Source organism: Heptranchias perlo, chromosome 1 (assembly GCF_035084215.1).
Source record: "Heptranchias perlo isolate sHepPer1 chromosome 1, sHepPer1.hap1, whole genome shotgun sequence".
Lineage (NCBI taxonomy): Eukaryota > Metazoa > Chordata > Chondrichthyes > Hexanchiformes > Hexanchidae > Heptranchias > Heptranchias perlo.
This window is the reverse complement of record NC_090325.1, coordinates 197,971,947-197,995,847: the sequence shown is the minus strand read 5'-3', so window position 1 is coordinate 197,995,847 and position 23,901 is coordinate 197,971,947. Positions and strand designations below refer to the sequence as shown.

General features: G+C 43.5%; 1 protein-coding gene across 1 annotated transcript in view; it reads right to left on the bottom strand.

Annotated features, from left to right (window-relative positions):
• Nucleotides 1-6,211: 6,211 nt before the first annotated feature.
• srp72 (signal recognition particle 72) overlaps nt 6,212-23,901 on the bottom strand; it is a 73,475-nt gene continuing 55,785 nt past the window's right edge. Inside the window, exons 13-19 of the mRNA XM_067994965.1 lie at nt 20,511-20,606; nt 17,857-17,960; nt 14,233-14,310; nt 13,666-13,803; nt 12,770-12,807; nt 12,104-12,263; nt 6,212-6,530 (exon numbers count right to left, since the gene is read on the bottom strand). Coding sequence (XP_067851066.1) covers nt 6,362-6,530; nt 12,104-12,263; nt 12,770-12,807; nt 13,666-13,803; nt 14,233-14,310; nt 17,857-17,960; nt 20,511-20,606 — 783 coding nt within the window. The 3' untranslated portion in view covers nt 6,212-6,361. The remainder of the gene's footprint in view (nt 6,531-12,103; nt 12,264-12,769; nt 12,808-13,665; nt 13,804-14,232; nt 14,311-17,856; nt 17,961-20,510; nt 20,607-23,901) is intronic.

Here is a 23,901-nt window from a genome sequence, read left to right as displayed (position 1 = left end):
TCTTAGTGTCCTCTACTGTAAAGACTGAAACAAAATATTTGTTCAGCATTTTTGCCATCTCCATGTTTCCCACCATTAATTTCCCGGTCTCATCCTCTAAGGGACCTATGTTTGCCTTAGCCACCCTTTTTCTTTTTATATAACTATAGAAACTCTTGCTATCTGTTTTTATATTTTTTGCTAATTTCTTTTCATAATCTAACTTCCCTTTCTTAATCAATCCTTTAGTTACTTTTTGCTGTCTTTTGAAGAATTCCCAATCTTCTATCCTCCCACTAAGTTTGGCTACCTTATATGTCCTTGTTTTTAGTCGGATACTATCCTTGATTTCTTTACTTAGCCACGGATGGCTGTCATTTCTTTTACACCCTTTTTTCCTCAGTGGAATATATTTATTTTGAAAGTTGTAAAATAACTCCCTAAATGAACACCACTGCTCATGTACCGTCTTACCCTTTAATCTATTTTCCCAGTCCACTTTAATCAATTCCGCTCTCATACCATCATAGTCTCCTTTATTCAAGCTCAGTACGCTTGTTTGAGAATCAACCTTCTCACCCTCTAATTGGATATGGAATTCAACCATGTTGTGGTCGCTCGTTCCAAGGGGATCCTTAACTAGGACATTATTAATTAATCCTGACTCATTACACAGGACCAGGTCCAAGGTTGCCTGCCCCCTTGTAGGATCAGTTACATACTGCTCAAGAAATCCATCCCTGATGCACTCAATGAACTCGTCCTCAAGGCTGCTCTGCCCAATTTGATTTGTCCAGTTAATATGATAATTAAAATCCCCCATAATTATGGCTGTTCCCTTATTACATGCCCCGACTATCTCCTGATTAATACTTCTTCCAGCAGAGTTGCAACTATTAGGAGGCCTATATACTACGCCCACTAATGTTTTTTTTCCCTTATTATTCCTTATCTCCACCCAAACTGTTTCATTATCTTGATGCTTTGTCCCAATATCATTTCTCTGTATTACAGTGATTCCTTCCTTTATTAACATAGCCACCCCACCTCCCCTTCCTTCCTGCCTGTCCTTCCTGATTGTTAAATACCCTGGCATATTTAATTCCCAGTCGTTGTCACCCTGCAGCCATGTTTCTGTAATGGCCACAAGATCATACCCATACGTAGTTATTTGTGCCGTTAACTCGTCCATTTTATTACGAATGCTACGTGCATTCAGATAAAGAACTTTCAAATCTGTTTTGTGACGCTTAGTTCCTGCTTTTTCCTTTTTTAACACTTTACCTATTACTCCATACCTTCTGTCCCTTCCTGTTACGCTTTCCTCTCTCTCCCTGCTCAGGTTCCCAACCCCCTGCCACTTTAGTTTAAACCCTCCCCAACAGCACTAGCAAACACTCCTCCTAGGACAGCGGTCCCGGCCCTGCCCAGGTGCAGACCGTCCGGTTTGTACTGGTCCCACCTCCCCCAGAACCGTTTCCAGTGTCCCAGGAATTTGAATCCCTCCCCCTTGCACCATTCCTCTAGCCACGTATTCATTTGAAATATCCTCCTATTTCTACTCTGACTAGCACGTGGCACTGGCAGCAATCCTGAGATTACTACCTTTGAGGTCCTATTTTTTAATTTACCTCCTAACTCCCTATATTCTGCTTTTAGGACCTCATCCCCTTTTTTACCTATATCGTTGGTGCCTATGTGCACCACGACAGCTGGCTGTTCGCCCTCCCCCTCCAAAATGTTCTGTAGCCGCTCCGAGACATCCTTGATCCTTGCACCAGGGAGGCAACACACCATCCTGGAGTCTCGGTTGCGGCCGCAGAAACGCCTGTCTATTCCCCTTACAATTGAGTCCCCTATCACTATAGCTCTGCCACTCTTTTTCCTCCCAGCCTGTGCAGCAGAGCTACCCGTGGTGCCAGGAAGTTGGCTGCTGCTGCCTTCCCCTGATAAGTCATCCCCCCCAACAGCATCCAAAGTGGCATATCTGTTTGAGAGGGGGATGGCCACAGGGGACCCCTGCACTACCTGCCTGCATCTCTTACTCTTCCTGGTGGTCACCCATTTACTTCCTGCCTGTATACCCTTTACCTGCGGTGTGACCAACTCGCTAAACGTGCTATCCACGAGTTTCTCTGCATCGCGGATGCTCCACAGTGAGTCCACCCGCAGCTCCAGCTCCGAGATACGATCGGTCAGTAGCTGCAGGTGGACACACTTCCCGCACACATGGTCGGCAGGGACACTGGTAGTGTCCATGACTTCCCACATCTTGCAGGAGGAGCATATCACGGGTGCGAGGTCTGCTGCCATGACTTGCCTTAGCTGAGTTACCCCTTTTAAATTACGTTGAAATTAGAAAATGTTAACTATACTAGGGACCTAGGTTCACTAAAAAAAAACACTATCTGCTATAAAACCTGCAGATTTTCCCTTTCTTATTACTTTACTTACAGTAAAATGGTAGAAATACTCACCTGAACCTACTCACCAATCAGCTGCCTCCCCTGTGCCGCGTCACTTTCTGACTGGTGACGTCACCCCGAACTGCCGCTGGTCTCAGAGTCTCGCTCTCAGAGTAAGCTCTGGTCTCGCTCTCTCCACACTGTTTATATCTCCGCTCTGGTCTCGCTCTCTCCCGCCGCTCACCGACTGGACTCTCGCTCTCTCTGCGCTGTTTTTATCCCCGCTCTGGTCTCGCTCTTTACCGCCGCTCACCGACTGGACTCTCGCTCTCTCTGCGCTGTTTTTATCCCCGCTCTGGTCTCGCTCTTTACCGCCGCTCACCGCTCTCAGGTCCACTACCGCTCTGCAGGAAAAGCAAGGCAAAGCAGCACCTCCTTCCCCCACTTTACCAAACTCCCACACGTACCAAACTCTCAGCACACTGTGTTGTCCTCACAACCGTCAGCTGATTCACTCTTTTTCTCTTTCAAACACTACATTGAACTCGATCATGTTATGATCACTATTGGATAGATGTTCACGCACAGTTAAGCTGTTAACTAAATCTGGTTCATTACTCATTACTAAATCTAGTATGCGTTGCCCCCAGGAAATACTGCTGTAGAAAACTATCCCGAACACACAAGAAATTCACCACCTTTCTGACAGTTGCTAGGCTGCTTTTCCCAATCTATGTGAAGGTTAAAGTCCCCCATTAAGACCACTATGCCTTTCTTACACACTTGTTTAATCTCTGCATTTATACAATCGAGCACTTCAGAGCTGCTGCCAGGGGTCCTATACACAATTCCCACTCTAGTCCTAGATCCTTTCCTATTTCTCAATTCAACCCATAAGTTCTCTGTTGGCTGCTTACCTCTCGTTATATCCCCCTTTATCATTGAAGGGATTTCATCTCTAATCACTAAGGCTACTCCTCCCCCTCTTCCATTTTCCCTGTCTCTCCTGTGGACCTTATAACCCAGTATATTTAGTTCCCAATCCTGACCATCCTGCAGCCATGTCTCAGTAATAGCTATCAAGTCATACCCTCCAATTTGAATTTGAACCTGTAGTTCATTTAATTTATTCCTTATACTCAGTGCATTTGTATATAGAACTCTTAGTTGGGCCACACACCCTAGCCTGACCTTCAGCTTTGATGCTGGGTTAATCGCCTTACGCCTTCTAGTTTTTATTTTATCTGTAGTGTCTAAAGTACACTTTCTTTCTGCTGCTCTACGCTTTTCCCTTCCACTTGATCTTGAACAACTGTTTGTACTATTTTGTATTGTAACTTCCCCCTGGGTCTTCCCCTCTCTTGCTGCTCTCAACGTTACTCCCTTCTGACTCCCCGCTCAGGTTCCCATCCCCCTGCCACTCTAGTTTAAACCTTCCCCAACAGCACTAGCAAACACCCCCGCGAGGACATTGGTCCCAGTCCTGCTCGGGTGTAACCCGTCTCGCTTGTACAGGTCGCACCTTCCCCAGAACCGGTCCCAACGTCCCAGGAATCTAAATCCCTCCCTCCTACACCATCCCTGCAGCCACGCATTCATCCTGTCTATTCTCCTGTTTCTATACTCACTAGCACGTGGCACTGGTAGTAATCCTGAGATCACTACCTTTGAAGTCCTGCTTTTTAATTTATCTCCTAACTCCTTAAATTCACCTTGCAGGACCTCATCCCTTTTTTTTTAAACCTATGTCTTTGGTACAGATATGGACCACGACTACTGGCTGTTCACCCTCCCCCTCCAGAATGTCCTGCAGCCGCTCCGCAACATCCTTGACCCTAGCACCAGGGAGGCAACATACCATCCTGGAGTCACGTTTGCGGCCACAGAAACGCCTATCTGTTCCCCTTACTATTGAATTCCCTATCGCTATAGCCCTGCCACTCTTCTTCCTCCCCTCCTGTGCAGTAGAGCCACCCGTGGTGCCACAAACTTGGGTCTTGCTACTTTCCCCTGTTAAGCCAACTCCCCCAACAGTATCCAAAGCAGAATATCTGTTTGAGAGGGAGATGGCCCCGGGGACTCCTGCTCTACCTGCCTAGTCCTTTTCCTCTGTCTGGTGGTCACCCATTTCCTTTCTGTCTGTGTAATCTTTACCTGCGGTGTGACCACCTCACTGAATGTGCTATCCACAATAGTCTCAGCATCACAGATGCTCCACAGCGAATCCACCCGCAGCTCCAGCTCCAGCTCCGAAATGCAGTTAGCCAGTAGCTGCAGCTGGACACACTTCCTGCACACATGGTCGCCAGGGACACTGGTAGTGTCCATGACTTCCCACATAGTGCAGGAGGAGCAGATCACGGGTGCGAGCTGTGCTGCCATGACTTGCCTTAGATTTACACTGCGTTCACCTCTCAGACTCTCCTCCCGCTCTCGGTCTCTCCTTTTATACTGTGCTCACCTCTCGGACTCTCCTGCCTCACCTGTGACGTCGCACAGTAGTTTTCTCTTGTTGCAGGTCTGCTGCTGCTTTTATTCCCCACTCTCCGTCTTCTGACGCTCAGGTCCACCGCCGCTGCTCTGCAGAAAAAGTTAGGAAAAGCAAGGCAAAGCAGCGCCTCCTTCCCGCACTTCACCAAACTCCCACACTCACCAAACTCTCAGCTGTTCACTCTGTACTCCGTGCTGTTGCACTACAGGCCCCTATATTTCTACAGTTTGTGATTCATGAGTCGGGCCTGCTCCACCTTCAGGAACCAGTTTAATCTAGCTAACCAATTAACTTACTACAGCAGCTCTCTGCTGAAGCCTGACAGAAAGTTAAAAATTTAAACTTTAAAATTGAACTTAAACAGTTGATAGCAATTTACACTGGATTTTAAAGAGATTAACCCTTAAACTCCCATTCACCAAACTCGCAGCTGCTTCACTCTGTCCTGCCGCACTCCTGCCCTCCACCCTATCACAAACCTTCTCTTTTGTTCTTTCCTCCCCCCTCCCCCTTTTCCCTGAGACTGTACCTGCTTAAAAACCGTTAAATCTTTAACTTCTTCCAGTTCTGATGAAAGGTCATCGACCTGAAATGTTAACTGTTTTTCTCCACAGATGCTGCCTGACTTGAGTATTTCCAGTATTTTTGGTTGTTATTTATGTAACACTGTTTAAGCTTTGTACTGTTTCTTTTGATCCTCTTGAAGAGTCATCACAGCTTAGCATTAAGACTGACGCCCTACATGTTAAAAGAATCAGATTTATTAATTTCCAAAACTCATTGATAAAAAGAATCTGTCACTGAAAATCAGAAATTTACACCATTGTGATAAATCCAGGTGGTAGCAGCATAAAGTGCCAGCAACTCTATCATTTCCTAGTAAATGAACACCAGCGTCATTTATTAATGTATCTTGAAAACTAGGAGTATACCTGGTAATGCAGCAAAAATCACTGATGCAATTTAACATTCACTTCCACCTTTTAAAGTTCCACAAAAGTACTCCTCTCAATGATAATTTTACCATAAATGCCATATGCCACCCAACATTTCAAGCTGCTGCACAGCTATTGAGCACTTTAATTTCACCAGTTTTGAACAGTAAATAAACTAAATGACACACAAGTTAACACAATGTAACTTCTAATATAAACTCTCAAGATTCTGGTGATAATCCTAGTAGACACTTCATTATACGTCAGCAATTTGAACTGATAAAGATGAATGCTGATGAGAACCAAACAAATAATTCATAAGTTCAAAAAATGATAATTGCCTGTAGATGCACCAGTAGAGAGACTGCATCTGGTACAAATTAAACATTCATACACTTAAATGGTCTTCACATTGAGTACTTTATTATTAAAGCTTCAGTAACACTACAATGTGTCATACACTGATTAAGATTTAACAGTCTCTATGCACATGCAGAATACGTATCCCACAATCCGACAGTGTCACCATCACGTATCCCACAATCCGTGTGTCACCACCCCCCTTTTCCACCCTTTTTCTTTTTTTGTTGCTGTTTTTTCTTGGAGGCAGCAGAAGGCTTCTGTTGCCGAGGGGGCACAATGTTGCTGGAAGATGCAACTGCTGCTGCAATCCCAGGTCGTGGGGATGTGGGTGGGCTGCTCACAGTCTTGCTGGCATCACTGGAATAAAAAGGTTGAGTTATCGTTAACTGGGCTGTAAAGTACAGCAACTAAAAACATTCAACCACCAACGGTGAGCTTGCAGGGACATTACAAAGATCACAGAATGGTTACAGCACAGGAGGCAGCCATTCGGCCCCCCGCCAGCTCTTTGCAAGAGCAATTCAATTAGTTCCATTCCCCCGCTCTTTCCCTTGCAAATTTTTTCCCAAGTATTTATCCAATTCCTTTTTGAAAGCCACAATTCAAACTGCTTCCATCACCCTTTCAAGCAGCGCACTCCAGATCATACCTACTTGCTATGTAAAAGCGCTTTTCCTCATGTCACGTTTAGTTCTTCTGCCAATCACCTTAAATCTGTGTCCACTGGTTCTCGACCCTTTTGCCAATGGGAACAGTTTCTCTTCATTTACTTTATCTAAACCCTTCATGATTTTGAACAATTCTATCAAATCTCCTCTCAATCTTCTCTGCTCTAAGGAGAACAACCCGAGCTTCTCCAGTCTATCCATGTAACTGAAGTCCCTCATTCCTGGAAACATTCTAGTAAATCTTTTCTGCATCCTCTCTAAGGCCTTCGCATACTTCCTAAAGTATGGTGCCCAGAATTGGACAATACTCTAGCTGTGGCCAAACCAGTGTTTTATAACGGTTCATCATGTCAAGTGCCAGGCAATGACCATCTCCAACGAGAGAGTCTAACCACCTCCCCATGACATTCAACGGCATTACCATCGCCGAATCCCCCACCACCAACATCCTGAGGGTCACCATTGACCAGAAACTTAACTGGACCAGCCACATAAATACTGTGGCTACAAGAGCAGGTCAGAGGCAGGGTATTCTGTGGTTACTGACTCACCTCCTGACTCCCCAAAGCCTTTCCAACATCTACAAGGCACAAGTCAGGAGTGTGATGGAATACTCTCCACTTATCTGAATGAGTGCAGCTCCAACAACACTCAAGAAGCTCGACACCATCCAGGACAAAGCAGCCCACTTGATTGGCACCCCATCCACCACCCTAAACATTCACTCCCTTCACCACCGGCGCACCGTGGCTGCAGTGTGTACCATCCACAGGATGCAATGCAGCAACTTGCCAAGGCTTCTTCGACAGCACCTCCCAAACCCACGATCTCTACCACCTAGAAGGACAAGGATAGCACGCACATGGGAACACCACCACCTGCATGTTCCCCTCCAAATCACACACCATCCCGACTTGGAAATATATTGACTTTCCTTCATCGTTGCTGGGTCAAAATCCTGGAACTCCCTACCTAACAGCACTGTGGGAGAACCTTCATCACGCGGACTGTAGCGGTTCAAGGCGGCTCACCACCACCTTTTCAAGGGCAATTAGGGATAGGCAATAAATGCTGGCCTTGTCAGCGATGCCCACATCCCATGAACGAATAAAAAAAAAAAAAAAAAAATTCAGCCTGGTTCTCACTTGTATTATCAACCTGATATCTGTCATACGCCCCCTTTTTCTGCTTCAGCATACTCTATCATTTTCATCATCCAGGGAGCTCTGGCTTTGGTTGCCCTACCATTCCCCCTCGTGAGAATGTACCTAGACTGTACCCAAACCATCACCTCTTTAAAAGGCCGCCCATTGTTCGATTACAGTTTTGCCTGCCAATCTTTGATTCCAATTTACCCGGGCCAGATCAGTTCTCAACTCACTGAAATTCGTCCTCCTCCAATTAAGTATTTTGACACTAGATTGCTCCTTGTCCTTTTCCATAATTAATCTAAACCTTAAGATACTATGATCATTGTTCCCTAAATGTTCCCCCACTGACACTTGACCTACAGTGTGTGTTAAATTTATTAAACCGTTTAAGAGTCAAAGTACTAAAAAAAAAATCAGAATTTAACCATTGGTATCCGTATTAAGCCACATAAATATAATTCAGCACATATGGTCCTTTCGATGGCAAGCTGCTATTAATCTGCTCAAGAGGCCATAGAAATTTACAGCACAGGTCACCATTCAGCTCATCATGTGCCGGCTCTCTGCTAATCCAAAACTAATCCCACTCCTCTGCTCTCTTCCCATAACTATCTTTCTCCACATCAAATGTTTATCCACTTTTCTGTTTAAAAATGAAATGGTCTCTGCTTCAACCATTTCCTGTGGCAAAGCCTTTCATGCTCCAACTCCATGTGCACAGAAATTTCTCCTAACCTTTCTCAATGACTAAATTGATGATCCCTTCATCACTGACTCCCTAACCAGAGGAATTAAGTCTTTCTCTAGTCATCCCATCAAAACTATTTATCATTTTAAAAACCTCGATTTGATCTTCTCTTGGCCTTCTCTACTCCAGTTGAAAGTCTCAGTATCTCCCATCCCTCCACATTACTAAAGTTTCTCATCCTTGGCATCATCCTGGTGAATCTACATTGCGCTTATTTCTTTAATGCCCTTTCCAGAATGGGACACGCTTTAATTGCACACAGTACTTTAACTGTGGCCTAATCATTGCCGTGAATAAATTTACCAATAAATTTATGTACTCTTGTGTTCTATGCCCTTATCTGTAGAACACAGACCATTCTTCATCTGTGAGCGTAGGCAGTGAATGAGAACATCATTGCAATGCCTGATCTTCTCAACCCCAGCGTCATATGTGCACATTCCAGTATGAGCCATCCCAACGCCACATCAGTAGGAACCTTGGCATCTTTCTCCCCATTGCATTACTGAGGAAACCAACTGCAGTGACCCACTGAAAACTAAACGTTCATTCCTTCAGGAATTCTGTATGAGTAAAACATGAGATTTATCCGTTCCTTTCTACATCACTTATCACCCCCAGTTAATTCTGGAGAGGATCGAGGTACCCACTTCGTAACCTTATCTCAACTACCCTGTATCATGGTTTTACTTTTTCTCTACATCAGCTGTGTCTGGACTGTGACCTATGGACCACATGTGGCCTGAGTCTGGGCAATACATCCCTCAATCCCAGCCAATTTAGTCCTAGTTACACTCATGTTTCTTAATTGCTGGTTTGTTTAGTTTACATGTGAGCCAGGAGGTATGGAAAGGGATATAGCCTCATTGATGGATAAATCTTAAATCAGAGCACAAAGATCTGTTACTAGCAGCAACTTTGAGATATAAGCACATTAGTGCAAACATGGATCTAAATTTTATGGGCCTGAGGCAAGAGAAAAACCTGGACGCACCTGCTCCACGGGCTGCCCAAATACCATCTGCCCCTACCTCTGACACAATCAGATTCCTTCCCTGTTCTTTGCCAATCATCCACTCACTGTAGAATTTTTTTTTTTTAAATTCGTTCATGGGATGTGGGCGTCGCTGGCGAGGCCGGCACTTATTGCCCAAAGCTAATTGCCTTTGCGAAGGTGGTGGTGAGCCGCCTTCTTGAACCGCTGCAGTACGTCTGGTGAAGGTTCTCCCACAGTGCTGTTAGGAAGGGAGTTCCAGGATTTTGACCCAGCGACGATGAAGGAACGGCGATATATTTCTAAGTCGGGATGGTGTGTGACTTGGAGGGGAACGTGCAGGTGGTGTTGTTCCCATGTACCTGTTGCTCTTGTCCTTCTAGGTGGTAGAGGTCGCAGGTTCGGGAGGTGCTGTCGAAGAAGCCTTGGCGAGTTGCTGCAGTGCATCCTGTGGATGGTACACACTGCAGCCACTGTGCACCAGTGGTGAAGGGAGTGAATGTTTAGGGTGGTGGATGGGGTGCTAATCAAGCGGGCTGCTTTGTTCTGGATGGTGTCGAACGTCTTGAGTGTTGTTGGAGCAATAAATACCGATGTGAAATATTCATTTAGGATCTCACCCATCTCTTGTGGTTCCGCACATAGATGACCTTGTTGATCCTTAAGAGGCCCTACTCTCTCCCTAGTTATATGGCTGGTCCAGTTAAGTTTCTGGTCAATGGTGAGGGATTCAGCAATGGTAATGCCGTTGAATGTCAAGGGGAGGTGGTTAGACTCTCTCTTGTTGGAGATGGTCATTGCCTGGCACTTGTCTGGCACGAATGTTACTTGCCACTTATCAGCCCAAGCCTGGATGTTGTCCAGGTCTTGCTGCATGCGGGCTCAGACTGCTTCATTATTTGAGGGGTTGCGAATGGAACTGAACACTGTGCAATCATCAGTGAACATCCCCATTTCTGATCTTATGATGGAGGGAAGGTCATTGATGAAGCAGCTGAAGATGGTTGGGCCTAGGACACTGCCCTGAGGAACTCCTGCAGCAATGCCCTGGGGCTGAGATAATTGGCCTCCAACAATCACTACCATCTTCCTTTGTGCTAGGTATGACTCCAGCCACTGGAGAGTTTTCCCCCTGATTCCCATTGACTTCAATTTTACTAGGGCTCCTTGGTGCCACACGGTCAAATGCTGCCTTGATGTCAAGGGCAGTCACTCTCACCTCACCTCTGGAATTCAGCTCTTTTGTCCATGTTTGGACCAAGGCTGTAATGAGGTCTGGAGCCGAGTGGTCCTGGCGGAACCCAAACTGAGCATTGGTGAGCAGGTTATTGGTGAGTAAGTGCCGCTTGATAGCACCTTCCATCACTTTGCTGGTGATTGAGAGTGGACTGATTCGGCAGTAATTGGCCGGATTGAATTTGTCCTGCTTTTTGTGGACAGGACATACCTGGGCAATTTTCCACATTGTCGGGTAGATGCCAGTGTTGTAGCTGTACTGGAACAGCTTGGCTAGAGGCGTAGCTAGTTCTGGAGCACAAGTCTTCAGCACTACAGCCGGGATGTTGTCGGGGCCAATAGCCTTTGCTGTATCCAGTGCACTCAGCTGTTTCTTGCTATCACGTGGAGTGAATCGAATTGGTTGAAGACTGGCTTCCGTGATGGTGGGGATATCGGGAGGAGGCCGAGATGGATCATCCACTTGGCACTTCTGGCTGAAGATGGTTGCAAACACTTCGGCCTTGTTTTTTGCACTCATGTGCTGGACTCTGCCATCATTGAGGATGGGGATGTTTGCAGAGCCTCCTCCTCCTGTTCGTTGTTAATTGTCCACCAGCATTCGCGACTGGATGTGGCAGGACTGCAGAGCTTTGATCTGATCCGTTGGTTGTGGAATCGCTTAGCTCTGTCTATAGCGTGTTGCTTCCCCTGTTTAGCATGCACGTAGTCCCGAGTTGTAGCTTCACCAGGTTGGCACCTCATTTTTAGGTACGCATGGTGCTGCTCCTGGCATGCTCTTCTACACTCCTCATTGAACCAGAGTTGATCCCCTGGCTTGTTGGTAGAGTGAGGAATATGCCGGGCCATGAGGTTACAGATTGTGCTGGAATACAATTCTGCTGCTGCTGATGGCCCACAGCGTCTCATGGATGCCCAGTTTTGAGCTGCTAGATCTGTTCTGAATCTATCCCATTTAGCACGGTGGTAGTGCCACTCAATACGTTGGATGGTGTCCTCAGTGCGAAGACGGGACTTTGTCTCCACGAGGACTGTGCGGTGGTCACTCCTACCAATACGGTTATGGACAGACGCATTTGCGACAGGTAGATTGGCACATTGTAAGCAACAATCCTACACTAGCAAACACTTACAGTTCAGATGCTGCACCTGATGTTGCTCCTTGAGTTCCTTTCCCTATTGGTTCCTTCTTCTTACCCTTTTTTCTCCCACGATAGTATGAGCGCTCCCGCATGGGAAGCCATCGTTCAGGATCTGGAGGCACTTTGGGATCATAATTTTTGGGCAGTTTACCTACACAATAAAAGATAAACAGGCCGGTTATACATGATGAGTGCCCTTTGATGTTCATTGATTTAATTTTATAAAGTGGAATCATGAACATTTGCATTAGGTGTTAGGAGAAAGAAGAAGTGACAATTGGAGCACAGGTGTGATCCTCCATGCTGCTGTACTCCAGATCTGACCCGTATGTTTGAGGAGTGGCCAAGCTGATACCAGTTATCTCTCCAGGAAAGCGGGAGGAAAGACAGCTGTTGTGTAATAATTTCTAACATCAACTGCTTTCACAAAATTGCTATCTTAACACACTGCTTGTGGTTACAGTGAGCACTTCAGGTGGAGGCCAGAAACAAAGTAATGAGCAAGAGCAACTCCATCTATCCAAAGTAACACATCCTAAATGATCAATAACAAAGACTATAATAGAAAAGTCAGGAGTGGCTATTTCAAGCTGATTGCTGGAAGTGGGGAGTGGTGGGAGGGAGAGAGAGAAACGAGCAATATAAAAAAAAAAGCACCTTTCTTTTTCTTCTTTTTTTTCTTTGTATCACCTTGTCTTTAAAAGAAAAGGAAAAACAAATTAGGAAGGAGTGACAGTAGGACGGGTGCAACCAAAACAGAACGTATTCAATTTTTCTTAGTCTCACATGATTCCAGTTCAAGACGCAGAAGCCAAACTGCATTACTGTGGAAATTTCAGAGACATGATGGTCTTCATAGATGCTGCAGCATCACATTACGTTCTTAACACCATGCAATGGTCAAATCAAATTCAGATGTAAACACAAGTACAGCCATCACCTAACATTCACAAATAGAATGATTCCTCCAATGGTTCAGGCACAAGAAGCGACTATGAAATCTGGTGCTTCCAGCGGAGAACGATGCTCTCAGGAGCGTCTCTTGGGAAACTGGAAGTAGCAGCAGCCCACGATTTCCTATCCATTAATTTTAATTGATGGTTAGCCGCAGGCAACCATGAATCCTCAAAATGTACTTCACGCGAGTGCCATTCCCCATTGGAGTCATCCCTATAATATAAACCAACCAATGTCAGGACACATGACTAGCAGTACTTGCACAGCCCGCTAGTTCAGCATTAGTGCAAAACAGTACTGCTTTGTACCAATACTGAGGAGTGTGAATCAGGTACAAAGGTCCAAACTAACTCCAAAGTAAAGTAGAATGACTCCTCCTCCCAGAGTCTCACTCCATTTCATTCTGTGTTGGAAGGTCGGGCCCTGACCCTGAAATCGGGCTGAATTTACACTATAATAACTGCACCGCCAGAGTACAATGAAACTGCTTCACACCAGTGTCACAATTCTAGCGTGAATGAAACCTAGATCTAAAACTACTGGTATGTTCTGTCTACATTAACACCAAAGTGCAATTTTAAGCCCGTTCCACATACCCACGTTCTTTCAGTTGGCTTTCACCTGCCACTTTTGCAGCCTTTTTCCGTATGTATGTGGCACCATGTGAATTCTCTAAGGCATCAACATCTACTTTGAAAGACATAGTGTCAGGTGAAGGTAGGTGCTTGCTAAGTCTGGACAGAAGAATGTTTAGGAAATTGAAGTGAAATTATTAAACCCTCTTATTTTTATTAAATTATTTATACATTTTACTATCAACAGCAAACCCTTACCAATATTTGTAATCAAATATGCCCAAATTACAGAACACAACTTGTTTACAAATAAATTTCTATACTGTGCATCCCATCCCCTGCCATTGGTGGTGGAGTGTCAGTCACTTGCTGTATGACATTCCATCCAGAGAGTTCTCTGCCTCTTCACCGCCACTCCTTTAAAAACCATTTCAAACCCCTCTTTTCTCCCCAGCCTTCAATCGCCCTTCCTAAACTCTCCCTTGGGTTGGTGCTCTGTTCCTTTGTTAGTACTCTAAAGTGCCTTAAGATGTTCTGTATGTTAAAGCTACTACAAAAATGCAAATAGTTGTTGCATAAAAAGGATACGTCTTGGCTTTTTCGGAGTCCACCAATGAATACGCAGAGATGAGTTGTGCCAAAGTCCGGACATCCTCAGGATTTTGTCTAGAAAAGACAAAACTAGCACTATTCTGGTTATGAAACAAAAGCATGATTGCCTTTTACCTATATTCTTCATATATGCAAACACTATCAAGCATTTTGATTTCAGGAAATAGTTCTTTGTATGGGATGCATGTGTCTGTCACTAACATACAACACCCCAATTCTCAGTATACTTATAAGTGGTAGAAATGTCTGAATGCAACATGAAGGAGCCTTTAGAAATTACACAATAATGCCTTGGGTTGACTCTTCCCCCCCCCCCCCCTTTAAGGGGGTGTTTCCATTTTCATTTGGCTAACATCATAGAGGACAATAAATATTTAAAATTCTACTACACAACTCATTAGGGCACCACTGCCCCTTTGTGTCCTGCTTAATAATAGAATCTGCATCATTATTTGAGATTCTGTACCAAATTTCTAAAATAAATATGTTGGTGGAGGAGAGATGGTAAAGATATGGAGTCTCTTTCCAGCTCCCCCCAGGAGAAAAAAAAACATAAGCCCAAAAGAATGTCACATTTAGCAATGCCACAAATCATGATATATACATACACACATTAGTAGCATTCTTGCAAACATGAGTTAAAAGTAAGTGGCTGTGTTTGATAAGGGGGGGGGGTGGGGGGGCCTTGCCTTTGTTCTCAAGAAACTATCTTAATTACTCTAAAGTGTCATGATGTGGAGATGCCGGTGATGGACTGGGGTTGACAATTGTAAACAATTTTACAACACCAAGTTATAGTCCAGCAATTTTATTTTAAATTCACAAGCTTTCGGAGATTTTCTCCTTCCTCAGGCAAATGTTTCAAGATGTAGGCTTCAAGGAGATCTTGAAACATTTGCCTGAGGAAGGAGAAAATCTCCGAAAGCTTGTGAATTTAAAATAAAATTGCTGGACTATAACTTGGTGTTGTAAAATTGTTTACAACTCTAAAGTGTAACATCTTCTGATTTGCAGGTGTTAATGCCTTTAGAATCGGTAAATTGCTCCCCAGCCTTTCAATTCTCAATCAAAAATTGTTTTGATGAATTTTATAACAGTAATGTCAGAATCAATGCAGTTTTGCTGAGGTTGCATGCTAAATAGAACTGGCTAGCTTGCATCATGAAATGGCCATGGATTGTGTTAAAGATATTACCAAACTAAATTGTAACTTCAAAATTTATCTCTTTCCTTCTTCAAAGACTAGGCAAATAAAAAGATTATTGCAGATTTTTCAGGTCTTCTTGGAATCTTAAGGCTGTTCTGACAAAAGAGTTCTGAGCATTTTGTTCAAAGAAGCACAATAAGCTGGACTGCTGCTGTTCAATGCAGTGTGAAGGGCTTTTTAAAAAAAAATCCAAGAGCGTTCTAACTGCTGAGAGAGGCTAGAGGGAGAGAGCACTGAGGAACTGTATGATGTTATTAATCATACCTGTCTTATACTCTAGCACTAGTCTAAATTTGCTATATTTTATAACTCTCCTTGATTCTGTAAATAAATTGTATCAGTTGTTTTAACCTGTCAAATCTCTGATCTGCAATTACTATTTCCCTTTATCCCAAATATATAAGCTCAGCACGAGACTATATTTAATCCAGTCGTAATACTGCAATTGGAATAATTACTAATCCCAATTTCATGCATTCCACAGGGCATGAACACAAAAAGAGGGAAATGTCAAAACATAAAAAGGGACATGGCCCACTTTCACTAACTGTCACCATTAAATGAGAAAAATGACACTAAAGAACCCCAAATCATAACAGTTAAGGATGGTTTTCCTTTGCTTTAGCTCAATATTGGCAACAGTGCCAAAAACAATGCAAAACGCAATAATATATTCAAGTCCATCAAACATTGAAGGAATTACTCACTGAAAAATTACCAAGCAGTAGCATTGCTCTTCCAATGACCATTACAAAAATCCCTACTTTCAAAATTAAAACTTTTTTAAAAAATTGCAGAAATACTGGAAGCTAACTTTTAAAATATATATATCTCGTTGGGTTTTCTCTCCAACGAGGCTTCACTGCTGCCATGTATTTCCTACCAGCATGGAGTGAAGAACAGTCTGAGCTGAAAATCTCTCTGAAACCATCATGCTGCTCATTGCCAACTGAACATTTCATCTGGGCAAAATCAGATGCTCCTGCCCATACTTCCTTCTTGTCCTCAAAATGGGACAATAGACCACTGTTTGGGATTCCATCCTGCAGCAAGCAGCACAAACGCCCAAGTGAGAAGGACTACTGTCTGTAATTCAGCATTCAACTACTTTTGAAAACCATAATCTATTCTCCACCTCACTCGAGGCTTAGCGTCACCATATAGCTTGCTGGAGGATGCAGTGATCACCAGTTAGATACATTTTCACAAGACAGTCCACGTTATAGCATAACTAAAACCAAGTTCTCCCAAGGCAGTGCAAAGTGACCTTGCCATCTGATTTGAAAGCTAATGCCCCAGATCACCAATCCACATTTGAAAGACTCAAATGGTTCATTCTCGGACTGGCAACCAGTAGCCAGTGGTGTTCCGCAGGGGTCGGTGCTGGGTCCCCAACTCTTTACAATCTATATTAACGATTTGGAGGAGGGGACCGAGTGTAACATATCAAAGTTTGCAGATGATACAAAGATGGGAGGGAAAGTAGAGAGTGAGGAGGACATAAAAAACCTACAAGGGGATATAGACAGGCTGGGTGAGTGGGCGGAGATTTGGCAGATGCAATACAATATTGGAAAATGTGAGGTTATGCACTTTGGCAGGAAAAATCAGAGAGCAAGTTATTATCTTAATGGCGAGAAACTGGAAAGTACTGCAGTACAAAGGGATCTGGGGGTCCTAGTGCAAGAAAATCAAAAAGTTAGTATGCAGGTGATCAAGAAGGCCAACGGAATGTTGGCTTTTATTGCTCGGGGGATAGAATATAAAAATAGGGAGGTATTGCTGCAGTTATATAAAGTATTGGTGAGACCGCACCTGGAATACTGCATACAGTTTTGGTCTCCATACTTAAGAAAAGACATACTTGCTCTCGAGGCAGTACAAAGAAGGTTCACTCGGTTAATCCCGGGGATGAGGGGGTGGACATATGAGGAGAGGTTGAGTAGATTGGGACTCTACTCATTGGAGTTCAGAAGAACGAGAGGCGATCTTATTGAAACATATAAGATTGTGAAGGAGCTTGATCGGGTGGATGCGGTAAGGATGTTCCCAAGGATGGGTGAAACTAGAACTAGGGGGCATAATCTTAGAATAAGGGGCTGTTCTTTCAAAATGAGATGAGGAGAAACTTTTTCACTCAGAGGGTGGTGGGTCTGTGGAATTTGCTGCCCCAGGAAGCTGTGGAAGCTACATCATTAAATAAATTTAAAACAGAAATAGACAGTTGCCGAGAAGTAAAGGGAATTGGGGGTTACGGGGAGCGGGCAGGAAATTGGACATGAATTTTGTTTTGAGGTTAGGATCAGATCAGGATTGGCCTACTCCTGCTCCTATTTCTTATGTCCTTATTGCAATCTAAATTGCTAAAATATATAAAAAGAATTAAACCATACCTCCACAGCTGCTCCAAATCACTGATTGCTTCCTTCTGCCGCCCATATTTCAGCTTAAAGTTGGCTGCTTCTCTTACGAGTGACAAATGAGCTGGCGAATTCGGCTATATTTAAAAACAAAATAATAATTCACAGTGCCACATTAGATGATCTACCTTTGATGCAGTATTCATTCTCTGAATGTAGAAGTATGAAGCAGTCTGGAGCCCATTCTTGGAGACCCTCTCAACATAAACTTCCCCTTCAGTGCAGCAACACCTCCATTGGCCATGAGAGGCACCAATGCCAACTAACATGACCACTAGTATTCAGGACCCCTACCCACTATGCCCAAACCTAAATAACCCCAGAATCCAGGGCCAAACAGCTGCCTTCGCCCCTCAAGCTGCATGGCTCCCAGTGTAAACATGTGGCAACACATTCTTCCCGCAGGCACCATGCAGTCAGGATGCACAGTGACTCCATAAACTATGCATGGGAATGTACGCTTGTAAAATGTGTGCAATTATACACAAATATACAATATTCTAACAAAATATCTATGTGAATGTACCTTTGATTGTACAATAGCTTGAACCCACAACATTCTGACTCAGGTGAGAATGCTACCAACTGAGCCAAACTGACAAGACATTTATCAAATGCCTTCCGAAAATTCAAATAAATTATATGCACTGAATAGTCCTCATCTACATGTTCAGTTATCTCAAGGATTTAAACAGAATGGTGAGACCCGGTTCCTTGTTTCAAAACTCATGCTGAACATTTCCTATGGTCTCTGCTCATGAGGTGAACAAACTGAGGGGAGTGCGTCTGAAAAACATGGACAATGTGAATGCCGCGATATATAAATTGGGCGGAAGCCTATTCCATCCAGAGTGCATGTGTGATTATTCTATCATGGATTTTCTATCACGTGGATTATTCTATTACCCACCTTTCAAGCAATCCTGCTACATCCAGACTCCACATATGATTGATTGTGATGGGAGGTCCATGAAAAAACAAACTACCACCTGTTGGTTACCTACTATAAAGAACATTAAAATCCTCCTTTCACTCCACTGGAAAAAAAAATCAAGCCATGCTCCGACTAAGCCCCTATGCCTTTTTAAAAGTGACAACGGATCCTGAATCAGCTCCCTTCTCTGGGAGCATGTTTCACATTCACTATCACGTGGAAGGATTTTTTTTCTAATCTCTATCCTTGCTTGAATCTTGTGAACTTTGTACGGTGTCCACTAGTCCATTGTCCAAATTAAATAGCTTGCTTTCTTCCGCCTCATCACTACCTTTCATTATTTTAAAGGCCTGTATCATGTCTCACCTCAATTTTGTCTCCAGCAAAAATGAGTAATTTGTGCCTTTACTCATAAATTGATCCCTTAAGGCCTGAAATCAACCTGGTCACTCTTCTCTGAACCCTTTCTAATGCACCATACTCCAGAACTGGCTTCACCATTAATCAATACAATGCAAGAATAACTTATTTTGACTTGAAATGCAATGCTCTCCAGATTCCACAGTACCTAATTTGCTTTAATGATAATGCCACAGGCCAGTGCTTTCAGGATATCAATGGTCTCATTCAAATCCTTTTCAGCCTCAGCCATTGGAGACTCTCAGTTATACACATTTACTGTTACCTGTTCTTGTATGCATTACCTTAATTTATCCACATAAAAATCCATCTATGACATCTCAGCTTTATAATCGATCAAAGACTCTCAACACGACTGGTTACTTTTTCCTCAGGCACAGCATTTTCCATCTCATATCAAACAATACCAGTAGGGTTGTAGGAATTCCAGTGCATATTCACAGAAATATGGATACTTCCAAATGGCATATAAAAGCAGTTAATACTGTCAATGAATTCATTGCAAATGAGAGATATAAAAGTTTCAGAATGTGATTACAAAATACAAGTACAGACATATATCAACTCAATGGAATATCCTCAGTCTAGCTGTTACTTGTAGAATGCAATTGGTTATAAATTGTAACTTAGACCAATATCTAGCTCTATTGCTAACTACGACAGGCGCAAGCTTCAGCTTTATTTTCTTGGGAAGCGCATCTCCGTCAAGACATTAAATAAATTGGAAGGTTCACAAAGGTGTACATGGAGAAGACAAAATAAAAGCAAAGGACAGGATAGATCTACCAGATCTTTCAATATAGTTCAGAGTGCTTCATCTAAACAGTTCCTCAGCTACATCTAACATTAAGATCCCAATCTTGTATAAAAGTAAGCAGAAAACACTATCCAATTTACAAGTATGGGTTGGTACAAGAAGTTTCTCTACATAAAAGTGTAGGAAATACAAGACAGCTACCTATTGCCAGTTCAATATTCTATCCATTGACTTCATGTTCAATGGCTAGCTCATCTTTAAGATGGCTTATTTTCTTTTTTAATTCACCCTCACCCTAGCTTTAGAAGTATATCATGGTATGTAATTGGGAAAGCCAGACAGACTGCATTGATCTTTTCCAGTCTGGCCTATTCCTATGTATTATCAATCATATTTTATAGGCACTGGATTGTATACTTCAGCTGCAATGAGTAATAATTCACTATTTATTTCCTTATCTTGTACTTGATATTTGAATACGACACAAAAATGACAAGTACACAGCAAGATATTTACCTGATGTTCTTGGTACCACTGGATAGCTTGGCTGAAGATCTCTATTGCACTATCAATATCTTCCTCGTGACTATACATGGTAACTAATGCAGACACCTATTAATACACAGAATAATATTTTCATTGGACAGAACTTTAAAGTGCAATCTCAGAAAATCTAAAACTGTTCATCTTTCTAATGAACTACTAACTTCAGATTTGTAGAATTTCCAAGAAAGTCTATACAATTAGAAATTCCATGCAAACCTGCAAAGCAAACATGGTCATAAAGCATGGAAAAAAGTGTGCCCAGGGTGCAAATCATGTCAATTGACTCAAAACCCCATTAATTAAACCCCCCGATTTCATTATCTCAAAACACAAATTTACTATCCATTAAAACTTTTTTCAAAAAAGAAACCAATGAACAACCAGCTCTACCACAAAAAAAGCCAATCGAATCCATGAAACAATCCCATCTTCCAATAATTTTTTTCAGGGGCCAAGGGCTTGTCTTCAGTTCCATACCTGGACCTACGATTCACCTTCTCCCCACCCTCAATTTTTCTGGGATCTCCATGGAATCACCTCCAGCCTGTTGTTAGGAACGAGACTCTCATAAAACATGTTTTTGTTTACTTAGTGCAGCAAGTGCCCACACTGCTGTATGTGTAAAATGTGTGACTGAGATCAGAATTAGCACGAGCTCCAGGCTTCATTCCTGGGAGCTCACAAGACACAGCAACAGCGTTTTGAATTAACAGTGAGAAAAGGCAGGAACATGCAGATTATCTGCATTGCTCAATGCCAGTGTCACGTTTTGGGATTTTTGTCCCTTTTTTCGAAGAAAGGATTTGAAAAAAAAGTTACTTATAATGTTTGAGTTTTTAAGCAAAAAGTGTAACAAGAGGCACCCAGATGGAAGGTGTTTAATTTGCTAAATGGAAGTTAGAATCATAAAGGTTACAGCATGGAAGGAGACCATTCGGCCCATCAAGTCCCCGCCGGCTCTATGCACAAGAAATCCAGCTAGTCCCACTGCCCCGCCCCTATCCCCGTAGCCTTGCACATTTTTTCCCCCTTCAAGTACTTATCCAGTTCCCTTTTGAAGGCCATGATTGAATATGCCTCCACCACTTCCTCGGGCAGTACATTCAAGATCCTAACCACTCGCTGTGTAAAAAAGTTTTTCCTCATGTCACCTTTGGTTCTTTTGTCAATCATCTTAAATCTGGTTCTTGACCCTTCTGCCAATGGGAACAGTTTCTCTCTGTCCAGACTAATGATTTTGAATACCTCTATCAAATATCCTCTCAACCTTCTTTGTTCCAAGGAGAACAATCCCAGCTTCTCCAGTCTATCCACGTAATTCAAATCCCTCATCCCTGGAATCATTCGAGTAAATCTCCTCTGCAACCTCTCTAAGGCCTTCACATCTTTCCTAAAGTGCGGTGCCCAGAACTGGACACAATACTCCAGTTGTGGCCATAGAGTCATAGAGTCATAGAGTTATACAGCACGGAGAGAGGCCCTTCGACCCATCGTGTCTGCGCCGGCCATCAGCCCTGTCTACTCTAATCCCATATTCCAGCATTTGGTCCGTAGCCTTGTATGCTATGGCATTTCAAGTGCTCATCCAAATGCTTCTTGAATGTTGTGAGGGTTCCTGCCTCCACAACCCTTTCAGGCAGTGAGTTCCAGACTCCAACCACCCTCTGGGTGAAAAAGTTCTTTCTCAAATCCCCTCGAAACCTCCCGCCTTTTACCTTGAATCTATGTCCCCTTGTTATAGAACCCTCAACGAAGGGAAAAAGCTCCTTAGTATCCATCCTATCTGTGCCCCTCATAATTTTGTACACCTCAATCATGTCCCCCCTCAGCCTCCTCTGCTCCAAGGAAAACAAACCCAATCTTCCCAGTCTCTCTTCATAGCTGAAGCGCTCCAGCCCTGGTAACATCCTGGTGAATCTCCTCTGCACCCTCTCCAAAGCGATCACATCCTTCCTGTAGTGTGGCGACCAGAACTGCACACAGTACTCCAGCTGTGGCCTAACCAGTGTTTTATACAGCTCCATCATAACCTCCTTGCTCTTATATTCTATGCCTCGGCTAATAAAGGCAAGTATCCCATATGCCTTCTTTACCACCTTATCTACCTGTTCCGCCGCCTTCAGGGATCTGTGAACTTGCACACCAAGATCCCTCTGACCCTCTGTCTTGCCTAGGGTCCTCCCATTCATTGTGTATTCCCTTGCCTTGTTAGTCCCTCCAAAGTGCATCACCTCGCACTTTTCCGGGTTAAATTCCATTTGCCACTGTTCCGCCCATCTGACCAACCCATCTATATCGTCCTGCAGACTGAGGCTATCCTCCTCGCTATTTACCACCCTACCAATTTTTGTATCATCAGCGAACTTACTGATCATACCTTTCACATTCATATCCAAATCGTTAATGTAGACCACAAACAGCAAGGGCCCCAGCACAGATCCCTGTGGTACCCCACTGGCCACAGGCTTCCAGTCACAAAAACAACCTTCGACCATCACCCTCTGCCTTCTGCCACAAAGCCAGTTTTGTATCCAAAGTGCCAAGGCACCCTGGATTCCATGGGCTCATACCTTCTTGACCAGTCTCCTGTGGGGGACTTTATCGAAGGCCTTACTGAAATCCATGTATACCACATCCACTGCGTTACCCTCATCCACACGCCTAGTCACCCCCTCAAAAAATTCAATCAAATTAGTCAGACATGATCTTCCCTTGACAAAGCCATGTTGACTATCCCTGATTCATCCTTGCTTCTCCAAGTGGAGACTAATTTTGTCCTTCAGAATTTTTTCCAATAATTTTCCTACCACTGATGTTAGGCTCACTGGCCTGTAGTTCCCCGGTTTTTCCCTACTCCCCTTCTTGAATAATGGTACTACATTAGCGGTTCTCCAGTCCTCTGGCACATCCCCTGTGGCCAGAGAGGTTCTGAATATATGTGTTAGAGCCCCCGCAATCTCCTCCTTTGCCTCACACAGTAGCCTGGGATACATTTCGTCCGGGCCTGGGGATTTATCCATTTTTAGGCCTGCTAAAACCGCCAATACCTCCTCCCGCTCGATGTTAATATGTTCGAGTATATCACAGTCCCCCTGCCGTATTTCTATGTCTACATCGTCCTTCTCCATAGTGAAAACAGATGCAAAAAATTCATTTAGAACCCCTCCTACATCTGCCGGCTCCACACACAGATTGCCATTTTTGTCCCTAATGGGCCCTATTTTTTCCCTAGTCATCCTCTTACCCTTAATATACTTATAAAACATCTTAGGATTTTCCTTTATTTTGCTCGCCAGTGTTATTTCATGGCCCCTCCTTGATCTCCTAATTTCTTTTTTAAGTATCCCCCTGCACTTTTTGG